This window comes from Polypterus senegalus, chromosome 10, assembly GCF_016835505.1.
Source record: "Polypterus senegalus isolate Bchr_013 chromosome 10, ASM1683550v1, whole genome shotgun sequence".
Lineage (NCBI taxonomy): Eukaryota > Metazoa > Chordata > Cladistia > Polypteriformes > Polypteridae > Polypterus > Polypterus senegalus.
Genome location: NC_053163.1, coordinates 134,428,900 through 134,449,293, shown reverse-complemented (window position 1 = coordinate 134,449,293; position 20,394 = coordinate 134,428,900). Strand labels below are relative to the sequence as shown.

General features: G+C 38.2%; 1 protein-coding gene across 2 annotated transcripts; it reads right to left on the bottom strand.

The window, feature by feature from the left end:
• Window positions 1-244: 244 nt before the first annotated feature.
• Window positions 245-18,915, bottom strand: ncln (nicalin). 2 transcript variants are annotated; one of them, XM_039766761.1, is made up of 15 exons: window positions 18,557-18,915; window positions 12,479-12,669; window positions 12,258-12,402; window positions 12,074-12,168; window positions 11,761-11,841; window positions 4,109-4,212; window positions 3,933-4,021; window positions 3,487-3,626; window positions 3,209-3,387; window positions 3,034-3,121; window positions 2,913-2,951; window positions 2,624-2,787; window positions 1,039-1,092; window positions 875-953; window positions 245-693 (listed from the first exon to the last, which is right to left on the bottom strand). In XM_039766761.1, exons 1-15 carry the CDS (start codon window positions 18,729-18,731, stop codon window positions 631-633), a joined length of 1,686 nt encoding a protein of 561 aa, XP_039622695.1. In that variant the 5' UTR covers window positions 18,732-18,915; the 3' UTR covers window positions 245-630. The 2 variants fall into 2 exon arrangements, with proteins under 2 accessions (XP_039622695.1, XP_039622696.1); XM_039766762.1 differs by having other exon boundaries at window positions 2,624-2,784.
• Window positions 18,916-20,394: the final 1,479 nt, after the last annotated feature.

Sequence of the window (20,394 nt, the reverse complement as noted above, 5' to 3'; positions counted from 1 at the left end):
ATAAAAAAAAAAAAAAATTAGGTCTGGTACAACTGGCACTGCACTAGCAATTTTCATTTGTAAGCATCTAAAAACAATTCAATAACGGTATAATGAATGCAGAAGCCAATCACCCACAGTGCTCTCTAGGAATTTGCACCAACCCTGACCTGCACCACTCTCTATAAAAATAACATACACACTCCTCTGGTATGTAAGCCACTATTTTAATTACAAAACAAAAAGAGTTCCAAGGGGCAGCAGGTTTTTTTTTTTCCAAGTTAATTAAAAATGCCCCACATGCTCCCACCACACTCCCAAATTAAAGTTTCCAGTGTTTCACATTTTCTCAGTACCATAAACCACATCCCAGAGTTGCTGCGGATTCAAAATGAAAACCATAATGGAGGTTGGCAGGTCCCCACTGTCCAAAAACCAGTCATGGAGTGCTATGGACCAGCGGCAAGTCGACTCACAATGGGAGGAAGTTGACCGGCTCTTCCATTCCCCTACAGGACAGCAGGAACTTTCAAACACCAGAAAACCGCTTCAAAATGAATCCCATTTGGCGCCACCGAGATTTTTTTTTTGTTCTTTCAATGGCATTACTGTTTACAGAGCCTTTACAGTGGGTGCACTGATAGCCAGACTTTAATGCTGTTTAGATTTTGGCTGGATCACCCTCCTGACCATATTGTATAGCACACCAAAGTTCTGAAAAAAAGGAAAAAGACATAATGGTAAGCGTTTGAAAAATACAAGAAAATAAAAGACAGAGGATGAGTCAGCCAAGGACTAAACAGATTACAACGTGGACTAAATGGAGTCTAAAAAAGGAATAGTTAAACAAGGGCACAGAAGGAGAGGAGAGAAGCATGTGTAGTAGCCAACTTACCTGAACTGCCATGTACATGGCCCCTAGGTATGCAGCTATGCAGACTGCCAATAGAAGATCAAAGATGGCAGGCTTCACTCTGAAATATTAAATGATAGAACAATAGATGAGAAAGTACAGAAGAAAATGCCAGTAGCAGCCCAGTAATTATTCAGGCCACTTACCTGTATGCATTCAACGTCTGTTTTAGTTGGTCATAGAAGACAAACTCTGGATCTCTAAGGGAATGAAAGTGGACATTAGCCTATGAGTTAGTCCACAAGAAAAAAAAATGCAACTTTCAAATGCTAAAATGAAAAGTACGCAAGCTAGTGGAACAACTGCCATCCCCCAAAAACACCTCTGCACAAATTAGTTGGTTTGGCAAGCAAAAGTATTCAATCCCCTTGAACGTCATCATAATTTTCTGCATGACAAAGGATTTGTACACATATTCATCTATTCAATATTTTTAATGTGAATTCTTCTGCTGTAACAATACATTTCCAAAATTAATATAAGCCATATTCTGTAGATATTTAACTGAAGAAGAAAAACTAAAAAGTGCTCGTGTATATTCAAGCCCTACACGTTAACACTTTGTTGAGCACACTTTTGCTGCAATAATTCTCCTTGGCAGAATTTCTAGAGATCCTCTAGGTTGGTCAGTGTCACAGTCTAGATTCTCAATAGGTAAGACCAGGATTTGACTTGGCCATTCCAAAACATTCACCTTTCTGTTTCTGAGCCATTCCAGTGTCATCTTGGCCTTAAGTTTAGGGTCACTGTCATGTTGAAAGATGAACCGCTGCCACCACCATAATTCACATTAGGTAGGGTGTTTCTTGATGCATGGACAGGGTTCATTTTACACCATACATACCTCTTTAAAGTCTGGCTAAAAAGTTTTATTTTGGTCTCATTTGACCATAAAACCTTCTCCCATATTATGCTTTGTAGTAAATGTCATATGTGATTTTATGTGGACCTTCTTAAGGAATGGCTTCTTTCTTGTCATCCATCCACAGAGGTCTGTTTTATGGAGAGCTCCTGACACTGTGGACCCCTGCACCTTCACTCCAGTTTCAGCCAACGAGCACTGCAGAATTTTAAGAGTGACGGTTGGATTTCTAGTTGCCCCTTTCCCCAATCGAAATCTTGCTCTGATGTTTAGTATTGAAGGACGGCCTGTTCTAGTAAGAGTCTGGGTGTTGTAAAGAACCTTCCATTTTCTGATGATGTATCCAACAGTGCTTAGCGAGACATTCAAACACTTTGATATTTATGTAGCCATTTCCTGCTTTGTGTATTTCAATGACTTTGTTTCTCACATAAGCAGAATGCTCCTTTCTCCAAATTTTTGCAGTGACTGCCCAACAAAGACTATGACCCAAAAAAGGGGGCTTTTAATATCCAGAGAGATATGAAGGACTTGCAAGTAGTACCTAATTAAGTTTAATTATGGTCAAATGAATGTCACCTTTGTGTCGTTTGTGATTAATTTGTCATTTGTGTAAACCTGGAGTTTCCAAAGAAAAGAGGTTAATTATGTAAACTTTTCAGTTTTTCTTCTTCAGTTAAATAACTACAGAAAACAGTTAATTTTGACTTTGAAAATGTACTGTTAGAGCATAACAGGTCACATGAAAAATACTGAATTGAAAAATATGTGTACAAATTTTTTTAATGCAGAAAATGAGGACATTCAAGGGGATGGAGTACTTTTGCACACCACTGTACCTCTCAAAAAGACAGAAGACACAGTTTTACCTTTTATCTGCCTTGACGTAATGTCTTTTAATATCTTTGAGGTAGCGTCCCATGATGTACTCGAGTGTACTGATCACACTACTGTCTTTGTCAATGAGCTGGGCTGCACGAGGCAGAGAAGTCAGCCAATCGATAACAGCAGAAAGCTGCTGCTCTTGAACCTGCTAAATGAGAGGAAAATATGTCTTGCCCAGGAAGGAGCTACATGACACCACTTTGTATCTAAAGGGATGTAGGTTTTAACTTTTTATTTATTTTTTTTTAATCCTGTATTGCTGAAAGAACTCACCATTTGTTCAGTGAAGATCTGTAGATCTCTAGGGGCACTCTGCGAAGAGAAGAATAAAATAAAGGAAGGGGGCAACAAGCTAATATTGTACAATTTTCCTTTAAGCCCTCATCATTCTTACCTTCTCAGTCAAATTGTAGATCACTCTAGCAAGAGCTTCTGCCACAATTTTGGTGTTACGTGCCAGTTTTTTTACATCAACTTTTGAGCTGAGAAAGAAAAAAAGATCCTTGTTAGATGGTCCACAACTAACCCATTCCCATTATCAAAGACAGCCTTCAGCCTTTAATACTCACCGCACATCCATGATGCTGTTACGGTGGGCACTCCGATGACTCTCCAAATGGGAAAGTGTGAAAGCTGGTAGGCGACGGATGCCAAAACGTTCATGTTCCCAGGCCAAGGTGTCATCAGCCAGGTTGATTTTCTTATGCACCATAGAGAATTTGATATCTGGGTACTGACTGGTGACCACCTACCAATGAATCAAAAAGAAATAAGAGGTGAGAATGCTTAACAACTGCTGGTAGGGCTACTCACACACAGGAGAATCATTACTTATAAGGAAACTCACAGTCTCCAGCTCTCGGAGAAGCATGTGCTGTGGGCTACCCTCTTTTGGTGGCTTGGACACATGGAGATGTAGGGTATCACCTGCCCCCAATGTGTCAAGGCATAAAACAAAGGCAACGTTGTCCTGTAACAGGCTAGAATCTGAAAAGCAGAACCAGTTTACATCACATCCTCTACATACTGTAAATATGCCAGCCCCACAAAGAAAGACCAAACTCTTTCCATAACCCTAGTTTAGATAGATCCATGTTTTAGTTAACCTTTCCAAATGGGTACCATTCACACACTCTTTACTGCAATCTCTATGTCACCCACTCTGAAAAGGCAGACCATAGTAACAAAGTAAACCTGAAACAGTCACCTCTAAATCACCAGTAAAGGAACATCCACTAGACAGGCCACTCACAATCCACACATGCAAGATGGTTCAGGCTAGGAATGACTTGCCTGTGTGATCGAGATTATCTTCCAGCCAGCGTTTTGTGCCTTGATAGTTAAATTTTCCACCACCAGAAACGAAAAAGAGCAAGTTGTACCTGGAAAGGAGATATCAAACCGGACATTACCTTGGCAGAACAGCTCTGCAATATATGGGCCAAAAAGCACAAACAGAGACCACTTACGCAGCATGCGTCCTTTTGTAGGTGTAGAGGCGAGAGAAGAGCCGTGCCAACTCTAGGATTGCTGATATACCACTAGCATTGGAGTCTGCGCCATAGGAAAGCCACTGAAACAAGAGAGAAAAAGTCAGGCTGCCAGCTTGCACACTCACATAAAGCGCCTTTTAGACATACTTCCATGGGTTAGGGTGAAAGCATTTACCTGCACATTGTGACTAACACTTGCCGTCACTGCAAGATGAGCAGCACAAAATCACGGCAAATACCACTACCTCATTAACATCTGGAACAATTTGAGCATCTCCCTTAGGCTTGGCTTACTTTTTTCCCCCCAAAAGAGGGTCACACCATGCAGGGAACAGTAGGAATACCGTGACCATTCTACCTTAAGATGTCACTGTGGCTAGTTGGTGTTTATGTGCATAGTGAAGCCTTGCTGCTCAGATGAAAGTTAACACTAGACTGGGAACAGAAGTCAGCAAAAATACTACAAAGATATCCAGTGCCCTCTAATAAATTATTCTTACACAAACAGGAGAGTCAGTCCAACGTAATTTGCCAGTTCTAGTTATTTCTTTGTACAAAATAAACCAAGCTACCAAGCTGCTAGGGATCTCGTTCTACTTATCAAGATTTCTGCATGTGAAAAAATACTTTCCAGCATTTATGTGATATTAATCATGCTCTCGTAAAAAGGTAATTTAAATTAACAACCTGCTTTTAAATATACTTAGCTGCTTTGTTCTCCTCTTAAGCTCTTGTTAATTTCACCTGCAAAAACTCAATATTTAAATCTTCCCTCAGAACCAAGCGCCAATTCTCTGGAATTTCTATAGTGCGATCCATTTGTGTTCTTCTTGAAACTGGCCTTAAAATATTCTTCAATCCAGCCTCTCATTTTCAGAAACTAGCTTAACCCAGTAAAAGTTTGTGGGTGGGTAGAAGGAACCCATCTTGGTAGCATTAGGTGCACCACAGGAACCAGTTCAACAGGGGGCACCAGTCTATCACAAGGCATATGTTAACACTGTAGTTTTGATACTGCAAAAATACATCTATTATTCATTTACTCTTATGTAACAGGACCTTCAGAAAGGCTTCTTTGGTCTTCATGGTAAAATTACATTTAGATTCACAGGTCTTGTACTAAATATGTAATATCAATAGAAATGTCACAGGTAACCCACCTCAGACCATTCCAAAGTGAAGGTTTGTTAGTAGGTCACACTGCAGAGATGAATAACCTATTTAGTGAGGTTTAACTGTTATGAAGTCCAAAGAAAATGTTTAAAATCTTGTTACACAATAGTATAAATGAGCAACAGTAAAGAGTGACCAGGCATACTCATGCACACTGCTGCACTCACATGAGATCAATTTAGAATTTCGGCCTCCAGGCTTTAAAAAGACATAGCAGCACTAGAAAAAGTCCAGAGAAGAGCAGCTAGGCTGATTCCAGGACTACGAGGGTTGAATTGTGATAAAAGATTTAAGGAATTGAACCTTCTAAGTTCAATCATGTCACCTATTTCTCTCCATTTGCTTAAAGTGTTTAAAACTATTTAAGGAATTAGTTCAGTGAATCGAGGCTGTTACTTTAAAATGAGTTCAACAAGAACACAGGTGGAAACTTGTTAAGGGTAAATTTTCGCACAAACGTCACTAATGGCACTATATAAATAAAATGTATTAAGTTTTTTACCCCCACAGAAAGAACTATGGACACTTGGAATAACTTACCACCTATTTTGGCCGAGAGTGAGATTTTAGGAACCTTCAAAACTCGACATTAGGTGGACAAGATTTGTAAGCTTTGTTGGGCTGAATGTCTGTTCTCGTTAAAACTAGTGTGCATATGTTTGGGATGTGAGAGGAAACCCCATTCAATCACTGGGAGGATATGCCCCCAGTGTCAAGAATTCAAACCCAGGGTCCTGCATCCAAGAGACAGCAGCAGTAACTACTCTGCCACGCTGCACATTAACACATTTTAAGAATGTGTTAAAAATTATTCTGACCATTATCTGCATCAGAATTGTTTGCAGGCACTGAACCCTGAGGACAAGGACATCACTGAGTTACAGATTTGCAGGCGTAACTTATGACCGATAATTAACTAAACTATAGAAAATTCCAACATAAATAAGTAATTATTATAACAGAAATAGAGCTCAATCACTGAATATAAAAGATCACCATCTCCAATAAAGTAATAATATTTACATTACACAGTCTAAAAACAACTTTGCATATAAAAGAAACAAAACATTACACATTCTGCAAAGCATCTTTTTCATCTGTTCTAATAGGATCCGTGTTATTTTGTTCTATAAATAAGCACACGTTTAAATTATTACTATAGGATATAAACTGTTACACTCTGCTGCTCTTCAAACACTGGCACTATTGTCTGAGACAAAGATACACTAATTATATATGAAGTCAGCAACTTGGGATAAAACAAGAAACACTTTGAACCTGCTCCAAATATTCATTTACTCAGATGTTTAGGAAATGACCACACTAGCCACACGTTTGCAAACATACTGAATGTGTTTTGTGCTACAAACATAAATACAGATAAAATGTTACAACACCATATATGGTCCAGATATGAATTTTACACAAAATGAGCACAATGTTTCCTTTTTCAAGAGTTTTGGATCAATCTGAAGCCATGGCAATTTAGCCTTCTCACATGGCACTGTTAAAGCTTTACCAAAACCTATCCCAGAATACCACGGCATTTCCCAGAATAAGTTGCAGCATAAACAAAAATGAAAAGGTCTGCACTCATTGTAAACTGACTGATGCAATCACTTTGTTATTTAATGCACAAGTCATCAGGTTGTCATTAATTCTGTCTTTTAGATTCAGTGTTGAGTCCTTGTTGAATCAAATAATTTTACTTTGGTCAGGTCAAGTGTAATTTTCTGGACATCAATCATCAATGGTCATTTTCAGAGCTCTGTTAAAGAGCAAAGTACATATGCGTTATTATTATCACCCATCTTCTTCATCAGGTTAGCAATGTACACAGATTTATAAATTCTGTAATGCCTGGTGACTACTGCAATAGTTTTGATTTAAAATTATAACATGGTATAAATGCTTATTACACACAAGCAACTGTTGCTTGAAACTTGTCAAAAGTATTGTTAGAGGTTTTTTTTTTTTACTGTATAACCATATTCCATTAATTATCTCTCTTTAACTCTTCACAGATTATAACATTTCACTCACATTAATGAGCTGCTCACTAAAGGAGACAGGCATAATGCCCAACTAGTTTGCTCCCATTATATAGCCTTACATGTTCCTGATGTGTGTTCTCCCCTCACTTTTTGCCACAATCCAGACACAAAATGAAAGGATGACTGTAAAAATGAAAAATGGCACAGTGTGTGCCAGAAGTGTACAATGAAATTGAATGGAGCAGGCCCAACTTGTTATTTGCTCGAGTGAAACATGACTCAAACTGAAGGAAACTTGTCATTTTTCCTTCCAAAGTCGCACAGTTGAAGTCACCACATATTACACAACTGCACGGTCAGCATGAGTCATCATTAAAGTGTTGGCAACAGAATGAATCATTTCTGCTGTTGAGTCCCAGTTTGAGGAGGGAGAAATATAAAACACTAATAACTATGATGTTAACATATCTCCCAGGGCACATAACATGGATGAATTACAGACTGCAGTTTTAACTATAACATGCTCCCTTTATGCCATTCACTAAGATGACGAGCCTGGCTCCTGTCTTTTTTTCACACCATACTTGGTCTCCAACTGCTTGAATAAGATGAAATCTGTCCAACATTAAAACAGTGTCCGGTATATCAAGTTTAAGCCAGTTCTCCGTAAAACATAAAATGAGAGTGGACAGTTCATCCATCTAATTTGACAGCAATTGAACATTGTCCTTTGCAATGGATGGCTGATTCACAGCAAAAAAAAAAAAAAAAAAAAAAAGAAATACAAGTTTAAACTAAAAAAAAAGTTCATTACTACTATAAAAAAAAAAAAAGAATCATCATCACTGGATATCTCAAAAAATGTAATTTTCTTATATTACCTTTGGCATTATAATCTCAATATACAGTAAATGCTAACATTAATTTTATTATAATTTTTTTCATTTTTATTACTATTTAATTTAATATTGTTTCTTTGTATCAGTATACTGCTGCTGGATTATGTGAATTTCCCCTTGGGATTAATAAAGTATATCTATCTATCTATCTAAATCAAGCACAATTAATTTTATATTTAATACAAGCAAATGACAGCATATTTAAATTAAATAATGTACTCTGCATAAAACACAATGGAAAAATGTCACACATCAAGGTGTACTATGAACATTTAAAACTCCAGCATACTGCAATACCAACCAAATACCCCCTATGAGTGCCCCTCCTCATCAAACATTTATATGAGGCAGATTTTTGCGCTTTCTTTTTGCAGCCTGGTGTGTAACACACTTACCCCTGCCACTTTTAAAGCAGCAAAGAGACATTGTTTGATTAACTGCAACAAAGTTGCCTTAAAGATATGCCGCAAAGTGCTTGTGTCTTAACTACTATTAAAAGGAAGCAGCAAACACTAACATATACAGCTCTTGAATAATAAAAAAAAGCAAAGCCAACCCCCAACCACAAGATTGCAACATTACAGGAACCGTTAAATTGAACAATGGCAATTTAGTACAAAACTCATTCAGCTGTTCACCTTTGGGTAGTATTCAATTATATATTTAAATGTCTGTGCAGCTTGAATAAACTGAAATATTCAAAATGCCCAGCCTCAAATAAATCTCACTCATCTTTAGCAATGCATGGGTTAATCTAAGTTGCAAGCTAAAATTAATATCTTTGCATGTACAGTAAATTCTTTATCACATCTTTATAATCCAAACTGAGGGACTGCTGCTTCTCAGAGATAAGAAATAATTGTATCCAATGTGTGCTTGATGAGTTTCTGTTTAAAAGTTAGCATTTCTTGTGTTGCCGCAAAGGAGTGAATTATCAGCTTTCTCACAGTGGTGACATCTGGGACACTGGGAAGAACAGAGCGGTTTTCATTAAAACAGGTTTACTGATGTCTTCCACTGATCAAGTACCCTCAATCTGCTAAAATTTAAGAGAAAATATAAAGGTAGTGCTCTGGAATGAATGCAGAAAAAAAGCGCAGCAAGTTCTCTTCACCTGGAATGGGGTTCTGGACTGTTACTCTTATTAGGTTAGGGGAAACGTTTTTACTGGCAGGTTATCGTAAAAATTTATCTTTTCAGCAATGGACTCTTCAGCATTTTACTTCCTCTGCCTTTAAATTTGAATGACTTTATATTTTAAGTAGATATGCCACCCATTAAAGATGGATTGAAATCTAAGTAATCAATGTAGACCACAGCGTTAACGTTTGCAGTGCACCACCCAATTCATATGTCTCTGCTATATGCCATCTGATACAGGATTTGCAAAAGCAGTGTTCATGCTTGTTTAGCAACATCAGTTGAAATGACAAATGCATTGTATTTTATTGCTAAAAATGTTTTGTCATCTTTTGGAATGACAAACATAGCAACTAGACGGACACATAGACACTTATTTTTTATTAAAGTGGATTTTGGTAACATTAAAATTCTCCAAAACCTACTTTCTTTTGGGAGAGTGGGGGGCACACACAGATAACATAGCGTACGTTTACTCAAATATCTTTGCAATTACCCCACTTGTTTAAAAAAAAATCATATATTACATGGTGGCTCTGAGGCCAAGGATCTGCACTGGTGTCTGGAAGGTTGACGGTTCAAATCTCAGTTACTGCCAAAGGGATCCTACTTGGCTGGGCCCTTGAGCAAGATTCTTAACCTGCAATTGCTCCAGGGGTGCTGTACAATGGCTGACCACGTGCTCCAACCCTAAGGGGTATGCAAAAAACTAGCAAACTCCTAATGCAAGAAATTGTATAAGGCAAAATAAACAAAAAAAAAAAGTAATAAATGACCATTACTGCAAAATGCACCTGAGGTCACAGTGTTAACTGCTTACTTTGGCTGGGGGAGAAAAAAAAATGCCTTTACAAGAAACTTTCCAGTTAAAAGTAGACTTCTACACATTAGTGTGAATCAGGTAAGGAAATCAGTGCATGATCTTTAAAAAAAAAAATTTATATATATATCAAAATGAAGCTCAAAGGCCCAGTAGTTTTGTAAGTTTTGTTGCTGGCTCACAGCTCTAGAGACTCTGGGTTCAACTACTCTCAGTCACTATACTTCCCCAGCATCCATTCTGGCTTTGTTTCCTCCCAGTTCCAAATATGTGCATATTAGGCTAACTGACAACACTAATTTGGCTTGATATGAGCAAATATGGATTTGTGCAACAATCTGCACAGAAATTAATTGGCATCCCATCCCAAAACCTATTGGGCTAACGTTTGTGTCCCTTTGCCTGTGTAATACATAAATGCTGGTTTGGAAAAATTAAATACTACCTTTACTTTGGCAGTTATTCAGTTACACACACTGATTGATAATTAGGTAACTATAAAAAAAAAGGCTTGAATGACACCTCAAACACAGGAGTACAGCTGTGGTTCCATGTACTTTCAGCTGCTTTATTTTCACTTTTCTTGTGAAAAATTAAAGCTTCTCCAAAGCACAACAAGCAAAGACCTCAGAGAATCCACAGGAGACAACAAAGGAATAAAAACAATGTAAAACGCAACATTAGTTCACCGGCCACCTTTATGTCTCATTTGAAAACTTGCTTAAATTTACTAATGCAGCCAAACAAGAAACTGACCAAGTCAAATTATGTCACAACTGGTGGCTACCAGATGGTACTAATGTTAATCGGCAATAGGATCCATAACTCAAAATAGTCACATCAGACTTGCAGTCTCAATTACCATCCTTACCCTGTCAACTATGAATGTCAGATGATGACAAAGTTAGAATCTGTCCGGCTACAATAATCAGGACCTCAACACAGTTGTACAAATATTTTAAATAGTTCTCTCCCACAAAGGAAATCACTTCTGATTCACCACCATAAGCAAGGGCCCTCCTCTCCCTCATATAAGCTCATACCCCCCGAGGTCAGTGGTGCTAGTGGCAAAATGATCTATGTATAGAAAAGTGTTAGAATAGCAATTAGTCTCATACGGGAACTTTTTCTCTCTGACTTACGTTTATACACCTGAAGGTTTCCTCCCACATCCCTAAAGGTGTGTGTACTATGTTAACTGGAGATTGTATATTGGCTTTGTGTAGGTCTGTGTGCACCCACCATGTCCAGGGTTGTTTCTTGTTTTACACCAAGTGCTACCAAGCTGATCTTCAGCCTTGATGACTAAGTTTAGTTCCAGTGGTTTTGAGAAGGTTGTGTTTAATGGTATTTTTCAAGAAATATAAATCAAAAACTGACTACAAAAAAAACAGCAGAGCACCACTTAATGAAATAAAGAAAATATCACAGGCAGCAGGGCATCTAGGCAAACTTTCATGAACAGTGACATCTTGCACATATATGTCTCAGCGGGATGCTAATCACAGCACTGTATTTTGCTTTTCATTTGAATTAAGATAAACAATTTGCAATTTTTTATCAAATTCAAATATCGTCCACCAAAACTGTGATAACACTTACAGGAGCCACACCAAATGAGTCGTAGTGAGCAACCAAGACAATGGTTGGAAGATCTTCACCACCTAAACCAGTCAGCCTGCCCTGTATGGAGAGAACAAACAACAAGTTAGAATCAATCATGAAGGACTGAGCTCGGTATGAGATTGGTAGATTAGTGATGCAACAGCCTATCAGGTTAAAAGGAGGCTTATGGGAAATGACACCCAAAAAGGAAGAGCACAAAACAGAAGCAGCAGTATGCAGTCTCAACATTGACAAGACATAAAATGACCACTGATACCCCATGACTCTGCTACAGGAAAATGACACACACCTCCAGGCTGGTGATGGCCCAGTCACTAACTGCTTTGCTCTGGGCACCACTGGTCACCATTTGGAAGCCATTGGCAGTTGCAGTGTGGAGCAGCACTAGAAGAGTAAGCAGAAGAAATATCAGGGCTGGCAAGAAGTCCTCAAAGTCTGACCTTCAGCTGCCACTACCCCTTGATCCATCTTACCTTCTGCAGCTGAGGCAGAGCCTTGCGAGGAAGACGAAGTCTGTGTCTGCTCATATATGGAGAGCAAATCTTCATCTTCTAGCGCAAAGTAGACTGGCACAATGGTCTCAGTGGACATCAACTCTGGCTCTATCTCCATGAATTGCTGGGAAAACAGGGATTCATTTAACAAAAAACACCCAATTTACAGTCTGCAACCACCATGACCCCACTGTCTGTACCTGCACCACATCCTGTGGCATAGTGGACATGTTCTTTGGCAAAATGATCACAACAGCACCAGCTGACTGCCGAATCACTTTCTGATACTTCTCGTAGGAAAAATCAATAAGCCGCATTAGGACACAGCGACGGCTAAGTACTTCCGCCTCCACCGTACGTGCTTCTGTGTTGAGCATGGCATTTCTTGTCCCTGTGAATGAAAACAGTACTATTTTAGCATTACAGAGGTTTTGGAAGTTGAATGGCAACATTCAGCCAGGGTTCTTCTGGAACAAATAAAAGTTTGCTTTCTAAAGGAATTGGTGAGGAGTGTTTGCGATTATTTAACTACATGAAACAGTGTGTGATGATCTGATAAACCCACTTATATTCCGACAGATCGCTTGTCTCGATCCTTCCACTTTCGGAAGCCACTTTTCCATTACAATCTAGTTATAATTACATTACATACTCATCAAAGGGTCCACCCATCCTTAGGAGGCAACAAGTTTAGAATAATCTCAGCATGAGATGCGAGATTCAGAAAATGGATTATATGGAGAAGTCCGAAGAGCCGAGGTCCCTGAAGCTGCAAGCACAACCAACAGAGGTTCCATTACCTGCCTTACACAGATATCTACTAATGGAATCTGACAGAAGGCATCCATTTTCCTTCAAAGATCGAAGACTGTTAATGTGTGTCACCCAGCATGCCACAGAAGCCAAGAGAGTTCAATTTCTTGTGAAGCTTGTCCATGTTCTTTATCCTGCTTCTCTTTGCGTCCTTTGTCTGTCTTTTCAACATGTCGCTGTCACTCATTTTCTTAAGTCTACTCTTTATCTCCTCGTCATCTACATGCCTTCCTCTCTTTAATGCTTATCGTCAACATCCTCTTTTCAGGTCTCTGTCGCCACTTTCTTCAACTCATGCCTGCTTCTCTCCATTAGCCTCCCTTACACCCACTTCCTCTCTTAACTATCCCTGATTGCTCCCTATGGTCCTACTTCCTCTTTCCCACTCTTGAAAACTGAAAATAAGGTACAAGTTTCTGTCACTGAAACATTAAACACTGCACATAAATACAGACAACCTAATAACAGAATCCTTTTCCACAATAATGTCACGTTTGAGAATCGGAAACATGTTTCCATTTTAGAATGTAAACTGTTGTCTGTAAGTCTTTTGGCAATTTGGTATTTATTTTATCCCAATATCTTTTCCACTTTCCCAGTATTGCTTAAACTGGTAAATTCATTAACAGAATTGTGTACATTTGAGTAGATAATTTTGTCACCATTCTCATGATTAGACAGAATATGAATACGAGTTTAAATCAAAAAGTAAAACCAATTTAAAACTTACAGGTAGCCACAATGGATAGAAACTGACACAATACAACACACCTGCAACAGCTTATGGGTAGTTCAAACATGCACAGTGCAGCACTCTGCCGTTAGTCTAGTGAAGCCAAGTTCAAATGAGCATTGACACTTCACACCAGATATTCTAAGAATTCTGCTAAGCTAAAACAGTTCTGTAGGGACGAATGGCCCAAAACTACTCCTGAACATTATGTAGGTCTGATCTGCAGCTGCTGGAAGTGCTTGATAGATAGGTTATTGTTGCCATTGGAGCTTCGGACCAGTCTCTAAATCCTAGGGTTCACTTACTTTTTCCAGAGCACAATGTGAACATGTGGTGGGTGTGTTCAATAGTAGTGCTGGGAGGTATACCGTTCATACCAAAAAACGTTCTTTATTTTTGTTATGATATGGATCTTTCTTATACCGCAACACCGGTTTAAATAACCTAAACAACGTTCTGAATGTGGCACAGCGGGAAACTGTTTAAGTGGGGACCTTTTTCACTGCTAAACACGCATGCAATGGAGAACATGCGTTAGTGGAGGTATTGAGCGGTGAAAATGGACATTCCGAAACTGAAGCTGTAGCAGACGATAAAGTTGAACATGATCAATCAATCAATCAATCAACATTTATTTATATAGCACATATTCATACAAAAAAATGTAGCTCAAAGTGCTTTACAAAATGAATAGAGAAATAGAAGACACAATAAAAGATAAACATAAGTCAACATTAATTAACATAGAATAAGAGTAAGGTCCGATGGCCAGGGTGGACAGAAAAAACAAAAAAAAACTCCAAAGGCTGGAGAAAAAAATAAAATCTGATGACACAGAAGAACTTTTGCCAAAAAAAGGAGCCATGTCTGTTGTCTGGAGATACTGTACTTTGGTTTTAAAAGGTCGGATATGGACCAAACAACTATTTACTGCAAATGCTGTCGAGCTAAAGTTGTCTCCGGAGGCGTCAACATGAGCAATTTGCTGCATCACTTTAGCCGCAAACATGCTTTGGAGTACTATGAATGTATGGAACTAAGATTGGCACCCTTCATGTCCTCGGGGAAAACTGAAAAATCTAGAGGACACTCGAGTCAGATGTCGCTTGTAGACGCATTTAGTGGTGGTACTGCCTACAACCAAAAAAAATCAAGATAACCAACGCCATTACAATCCGTATAGCTAACGTGTCAGTGGACAGAGAATGTTAACATTAACAGAAAGTGTAGTTGGTTTACAAATAGTACTACTATTTATTCCTTTTCTAAGACATGTTCACTGCAATACAACTTTTGAAGAGCACCTCTGGATATTTTACTAAGTCTATAAATGCCCCTTAGGATGATTGAAAATATGTTGTGAAAATTACAGTTTAAGTTGTTTGCAAAATGAGTTCAATAAAAAGGTTCTATATTTTGACTACAACTGTCATGCAATGTGATTCCTTCTCTTCATTAGTGCCACCCCCTTGAAAACTATCATGTGATGGGGCCATGCAAACCTGTATTAATACCCGTGTGCACATTAAAATGTTTTTTTTGTACAATGTACAATTCTCATGACAGTGGAATAGGATATTCTTTGCCAGTCTACTGCAGTAATTGCAATTAAAATTGTGGTTAACATCCACTCATACATGGGAAAAAAATACTGTTGAATACTGTGAAACCGGTATAATTTTGAAAAATACCATGATATAGAATTTTGGTCAAACCGCCCAGCACTATTCAATAGAGAAATGAAAGATTATTTGTGGGTTATCACTGTAAGCATATTGCGTTTGTCTGTCCTTGTGACTTTGACAAATATCAGATCTCATTTCATGACCAGTAAATACAGAAAAGCAGGTCACTTCCAAAGGGTGTACATACTTCAGCACTGTAACATGCTGTAACATCAAAACATCATTAGACAGCAAGGCCCAATACATTGTAATGATCTTCCTGAAATTCACAATTGAGTAACTAATTCATCCGTTTTTTAATTATAACATTACAAAAATTTCAAAAAGAACAGGCCTCTCAGCCCGACAAAGCTTGCTAGTCCCATCCACTTAATTCATCCAAAATAACATCAAGTCAATCTTTGAATGTCCTTAAAGTCCTACTGTCTACCACACTATCTGGTATTACATTATAACATAACATAAATCAGATCACAAGGCACCATTTTTTGACTTAAGGAACAGAGCAAAAGTTAGATGCCTTACAACTTTAGTTCACGCTTTTGTTTTCAGTCGACTAGATTACTGTAACGCTCTCCTCTCAGGACTACCCACAAAAGACATCAATCGATTGCAACGAGTGCAGAATGCAGCTGCTAGAATCTAAACTAGGAAAAGAAAATCTGAGCACATCTCCCCAGTTTTGATGTCACTACATTGGTTACCCGTGCCATTTAGAATTGACTTTAAAATACTGCTTATGGTTTACAAAGCCTTAAATAATCTCACTCCGTCCTACATTTTAGAATGTCTGTCACTTTACACTTCAAATCATAACCTCAGATCTTCAAATGAGTGTCTGCTGATTATTCTAAGAGCTAAATTTAAAAGTAGTGGCGAGGCAGCCTTCGCTGTTATACACCTAAAATCTGGAATAGCTTACCAATAGAAATTTGCCAGGCTAATACAGTGGAGCACTTTAAAAAAACTGCTAAAAATCCATTATTTTAACATGGCTTTCTTATATTTAACATTTTAGTGTATCCCTGTAAAACTATACATACACTGAATTATCATTATCATCAATGCTCCACAATCCGTACCAATTCCTACTATTCCCTGCTGTTCTTTTTCCGGTATATCCGTGGTGGTGATCTGTGCCTGACCACCTGGACCACCTGATCAAGGCACCATGCAGTCCCTACATTGATGGATTGAAGGCCAGATGTCCACATGACCATCATCATCTAATTCTTTCACATGAAGCGTGAAAACCATAATGACTGATTTAGATAATTTATTAGGAAGAATGCCCAGTGGTAGCTGGGTGGTCTCTTGGCCTTGGAAACTGCAGATTTTTTTTTTCTGTTCTCCTTGCCATCCGACCTTACTTTATTCTTTGTTACTTAATATTGCCTAATCATATTTTTGTTTCACATAAACGTTTCTTTCTTCATCTTGTAAAGCACTTTGAGCTTCGCCATTTGTATGAAAATGTGCTATATAAATAAATGCTGCTGTTGGTAACTTATTGCACGTCTGTGGTTCTTTGTGTGATGATACACTTCTTAATGCTTGTGTGAAATTTACTCTTAACAAGTTTCCAACTGTGTCCCCATGTTCTTTTTACTCATTTTAAAGTAACAGTCTCAATCCACTGGACTAATTTCCTTCATAATTTTAAATACTTCAATCATTTAATCTTTCCATACAATGTTTCTCCTGCACTCCTGGAATCAGCCTAGTCACTCTTCTCTGGACTTTCTCTAGTGCTGCTTTGTCTTTTTTTGTAATATGGAGACCAAAAACTGAACACAGTACTGCAGGTGCAGCCTTGGTATCGTGCATTATAAAGCTTGAGCATACCCTCCTTTGACTTTGACTCTACGCCAGTGTTTCTCAACAAGTACATTTGGGTCATGAGTTGCTATTGTTAATAATGATAGTGGTACCGTGCTTGATCTGCTCTGACAATCGTGCTCGATTCATCCTTGAAGGGTTGTGACACCAGAAAGGTCAAGAAACGCTGTGCTACACATCGTACTATGTAACCCAACATTCTGTTAGTCTTCTTAATGGCTTTTGAACATCATCTGGATAAAGACAGTTATGAGTCCACTATGACTTCTGAGTCTTTCTCATAAGGGGTAATTTCAATTTTCAGACCTCCCCTTGATTACTCAAATCTAATATTTATACTCCCTACATGTAATACCTTACATTTCCTCATATTACATTTTGTCTGACATGAATCCGTTTATCCAGTTCATGTGTAAATATATTTTCTAACATTCACTTAATTCCACCTGAGCACAATATATCCTTAACTAACTCCCATATGTGCCCACCCGTTTTGGTAAAAAAAAAAAAATTTGGGGGTTAATGATTGTTAAAGAAACAAAAACATCCCATTTAATTCCTTTATAAATGCAAGCCTTCCAATTTTGCTCAATTAATTAGTTGTTTAAAATAAAAAGATTTACCAGGATTTCTTCAAAGTTCCTACCACACAATCCTGGAATTCGTCTATTGGAAAATATCTTACGTATTTTCTAGCACTGTTCACACAACTCAATTTAGTCTTATAAAGTGTGCATTGCTTAAATCATTTTATAATAAAAGAGGCTATAATATCCGAGCTGAAGCCCCACATCTTCAGCATAACATCTCATAACCTGCACACTAGGCATTGCAGGCGCAATATATGCCAACAAACTAACAGTGATTTAGTAGGCTCTGTACACCGTCTGGTTGTGGACGCTCACACGAGACTAACAAGTGACTCTTATAATCGGACGTACTTTCTACCCCTAAAGACACCTTTGTGTTAATATAGCTTATACTTGTCCACAACATGTGTAAACCTTTTTCATTTACTTAAACTTAAGCCGCCACATATCTGACTTTTGTTCTAATCCATCTGTAAAGATTCTGCTGACCCTACGTTATAAGCTAATCCACCTAGTGTCCACTCCTCTAACCTTCCGTCCATCCCTTTGCCTCTTTATACCCCGTTGGTCACCTACCCGTCTCCCCTTTACTCCCCACCTTCTTTAATATGAACTCACCGTACGGCTGGCCCTGCAGGTCATACTGCTGCATGCGATAGACGGTGAACTCGTGGGCCGCTTCTGCTGGAAGCGGCGAGACAAGAATGAGCACAGCAGGCAGGAACACGATGAACGTCAGGGGGAATGAAGACTTCAGCATGTTCTCAAATACTTCGCTCGCCTCCTCCAGCATTGTGGCGTCGTCAAAGTAAACGTCTCAGAGTTGACTGTACAAATAAAAAATAATTCACGAAAACTCTGATTCCAAAGAGCCCCCACCCCCGTCCTCTATTCAATCGAGGATACAAATCTGACAGTTTCGACTGCTCACTCACACACGAGTCGGTGCAGAGGTCTTTCAGGCGATTCTTGCAGGCTACTAAGTGAGGTTATAAATAAGAGGGTCCTTCAGGCACCCTCGATCAGCTGCTAATATGGACCCTAGAGTGTAAGTTCTATGCAGGCAGTCGCAAAGACTTCCTAAGTTGGACGTCTTGCTTTAAGTTTCACAGTCAGTTTAGCATTTTACTGTTGTTTAACAGTTGTGGACGATCGTTAATGTATAATTACAGACGTGATACAGTAGGGACACGTGTCTTTGAAACGGCGCGACGAGATGGCATCATGTCTGGTATAACGTTGTGTGTGTGTAATTATCGCAAGAGACGAATAATTTAACCAATTCCTGTCGTGACGTTTTATTCACACTGACCTATACACACATTTACAGGTATATATATATATATGTAAATATGTATCTATTACATAAAGTTGTTTTCCATAATATGTGTAGTAAATATTTTGAAAGTAATGTGAAACACACAGTTTAAAAGTTTAACACGCGGAAATGAAAAATATTTTTTATGATATTTTGAAAAAAAATGGGAGAAGTGGGTCATACCGCGTGACATCAATAGAGACCACCTAACTAACAATCTCCGATTTCCATCATACTTTAAGCAGATAATGTTGTATCCAAACACTTGTGTGCCAGATTTTAGTCTTGTGTTTTCATCAGTTTCTGAGATGTGGCGCCTTTAAAACTTTAAAAGGGGCGTGTGGCCCTAATTTCATTGTATAAACAAGCACTACTTAAAGGTACGGTAAGTCAAAACATTTGAACAGTTAATACTAGATCCATGACATTTTCAGGGTTGTTATTTACTTCTTAGACGTATTTAATTCTGACATATTTGATCAACATATTTCAAATTTATAGCTTGCTGAAATTTGTATAAATACATTTTTGCGTTATAGAGGGCCAAAGTTGTTCTATATCTCCAAACTAAACCACACGGCATGTTTTCGGTTTTGATAAGTGCCATATTACTCCTTCGTCTTTAGCAACTAGGTGCCCGTCTAAAAGAAATCAAACTGATTGATTTATGAGGCATTAAAAATTGAAAAAATCATTTTTATATCTATATTGCAAGTGCATATTGGCTATATATATATCATAGCCTGCCACTAGAAAACGCTTTTTAATGAATAAATGCACAAAATATTAATTTGGAATCTTGAGCAAATCTATATTTGCAATGTATCAAACATGTTTTTTTGCCATGTTTTACTACAGATAGACATGCAAAGTACAGAGTCATACTACTTACAGTATAATATAATCACAGATCAGTGTAAAACAATTATAAAACTATCAGTGAATTCATATTTTTTTATCTAAATCTAGAATGTTTTTATTCTGCCATATTGTGTTAAACCTAGTTCTACAACTTAAAGAAACTGCAAAGAAAGAGTGTCTGCTTTACACGTTTGAACAATGCACAGATGTCCCTTTCTGTATCAGTTGGAAGTTTATGCTGCCTGCCCGTTGACATAAGTGGTTCCTTAATGATCTT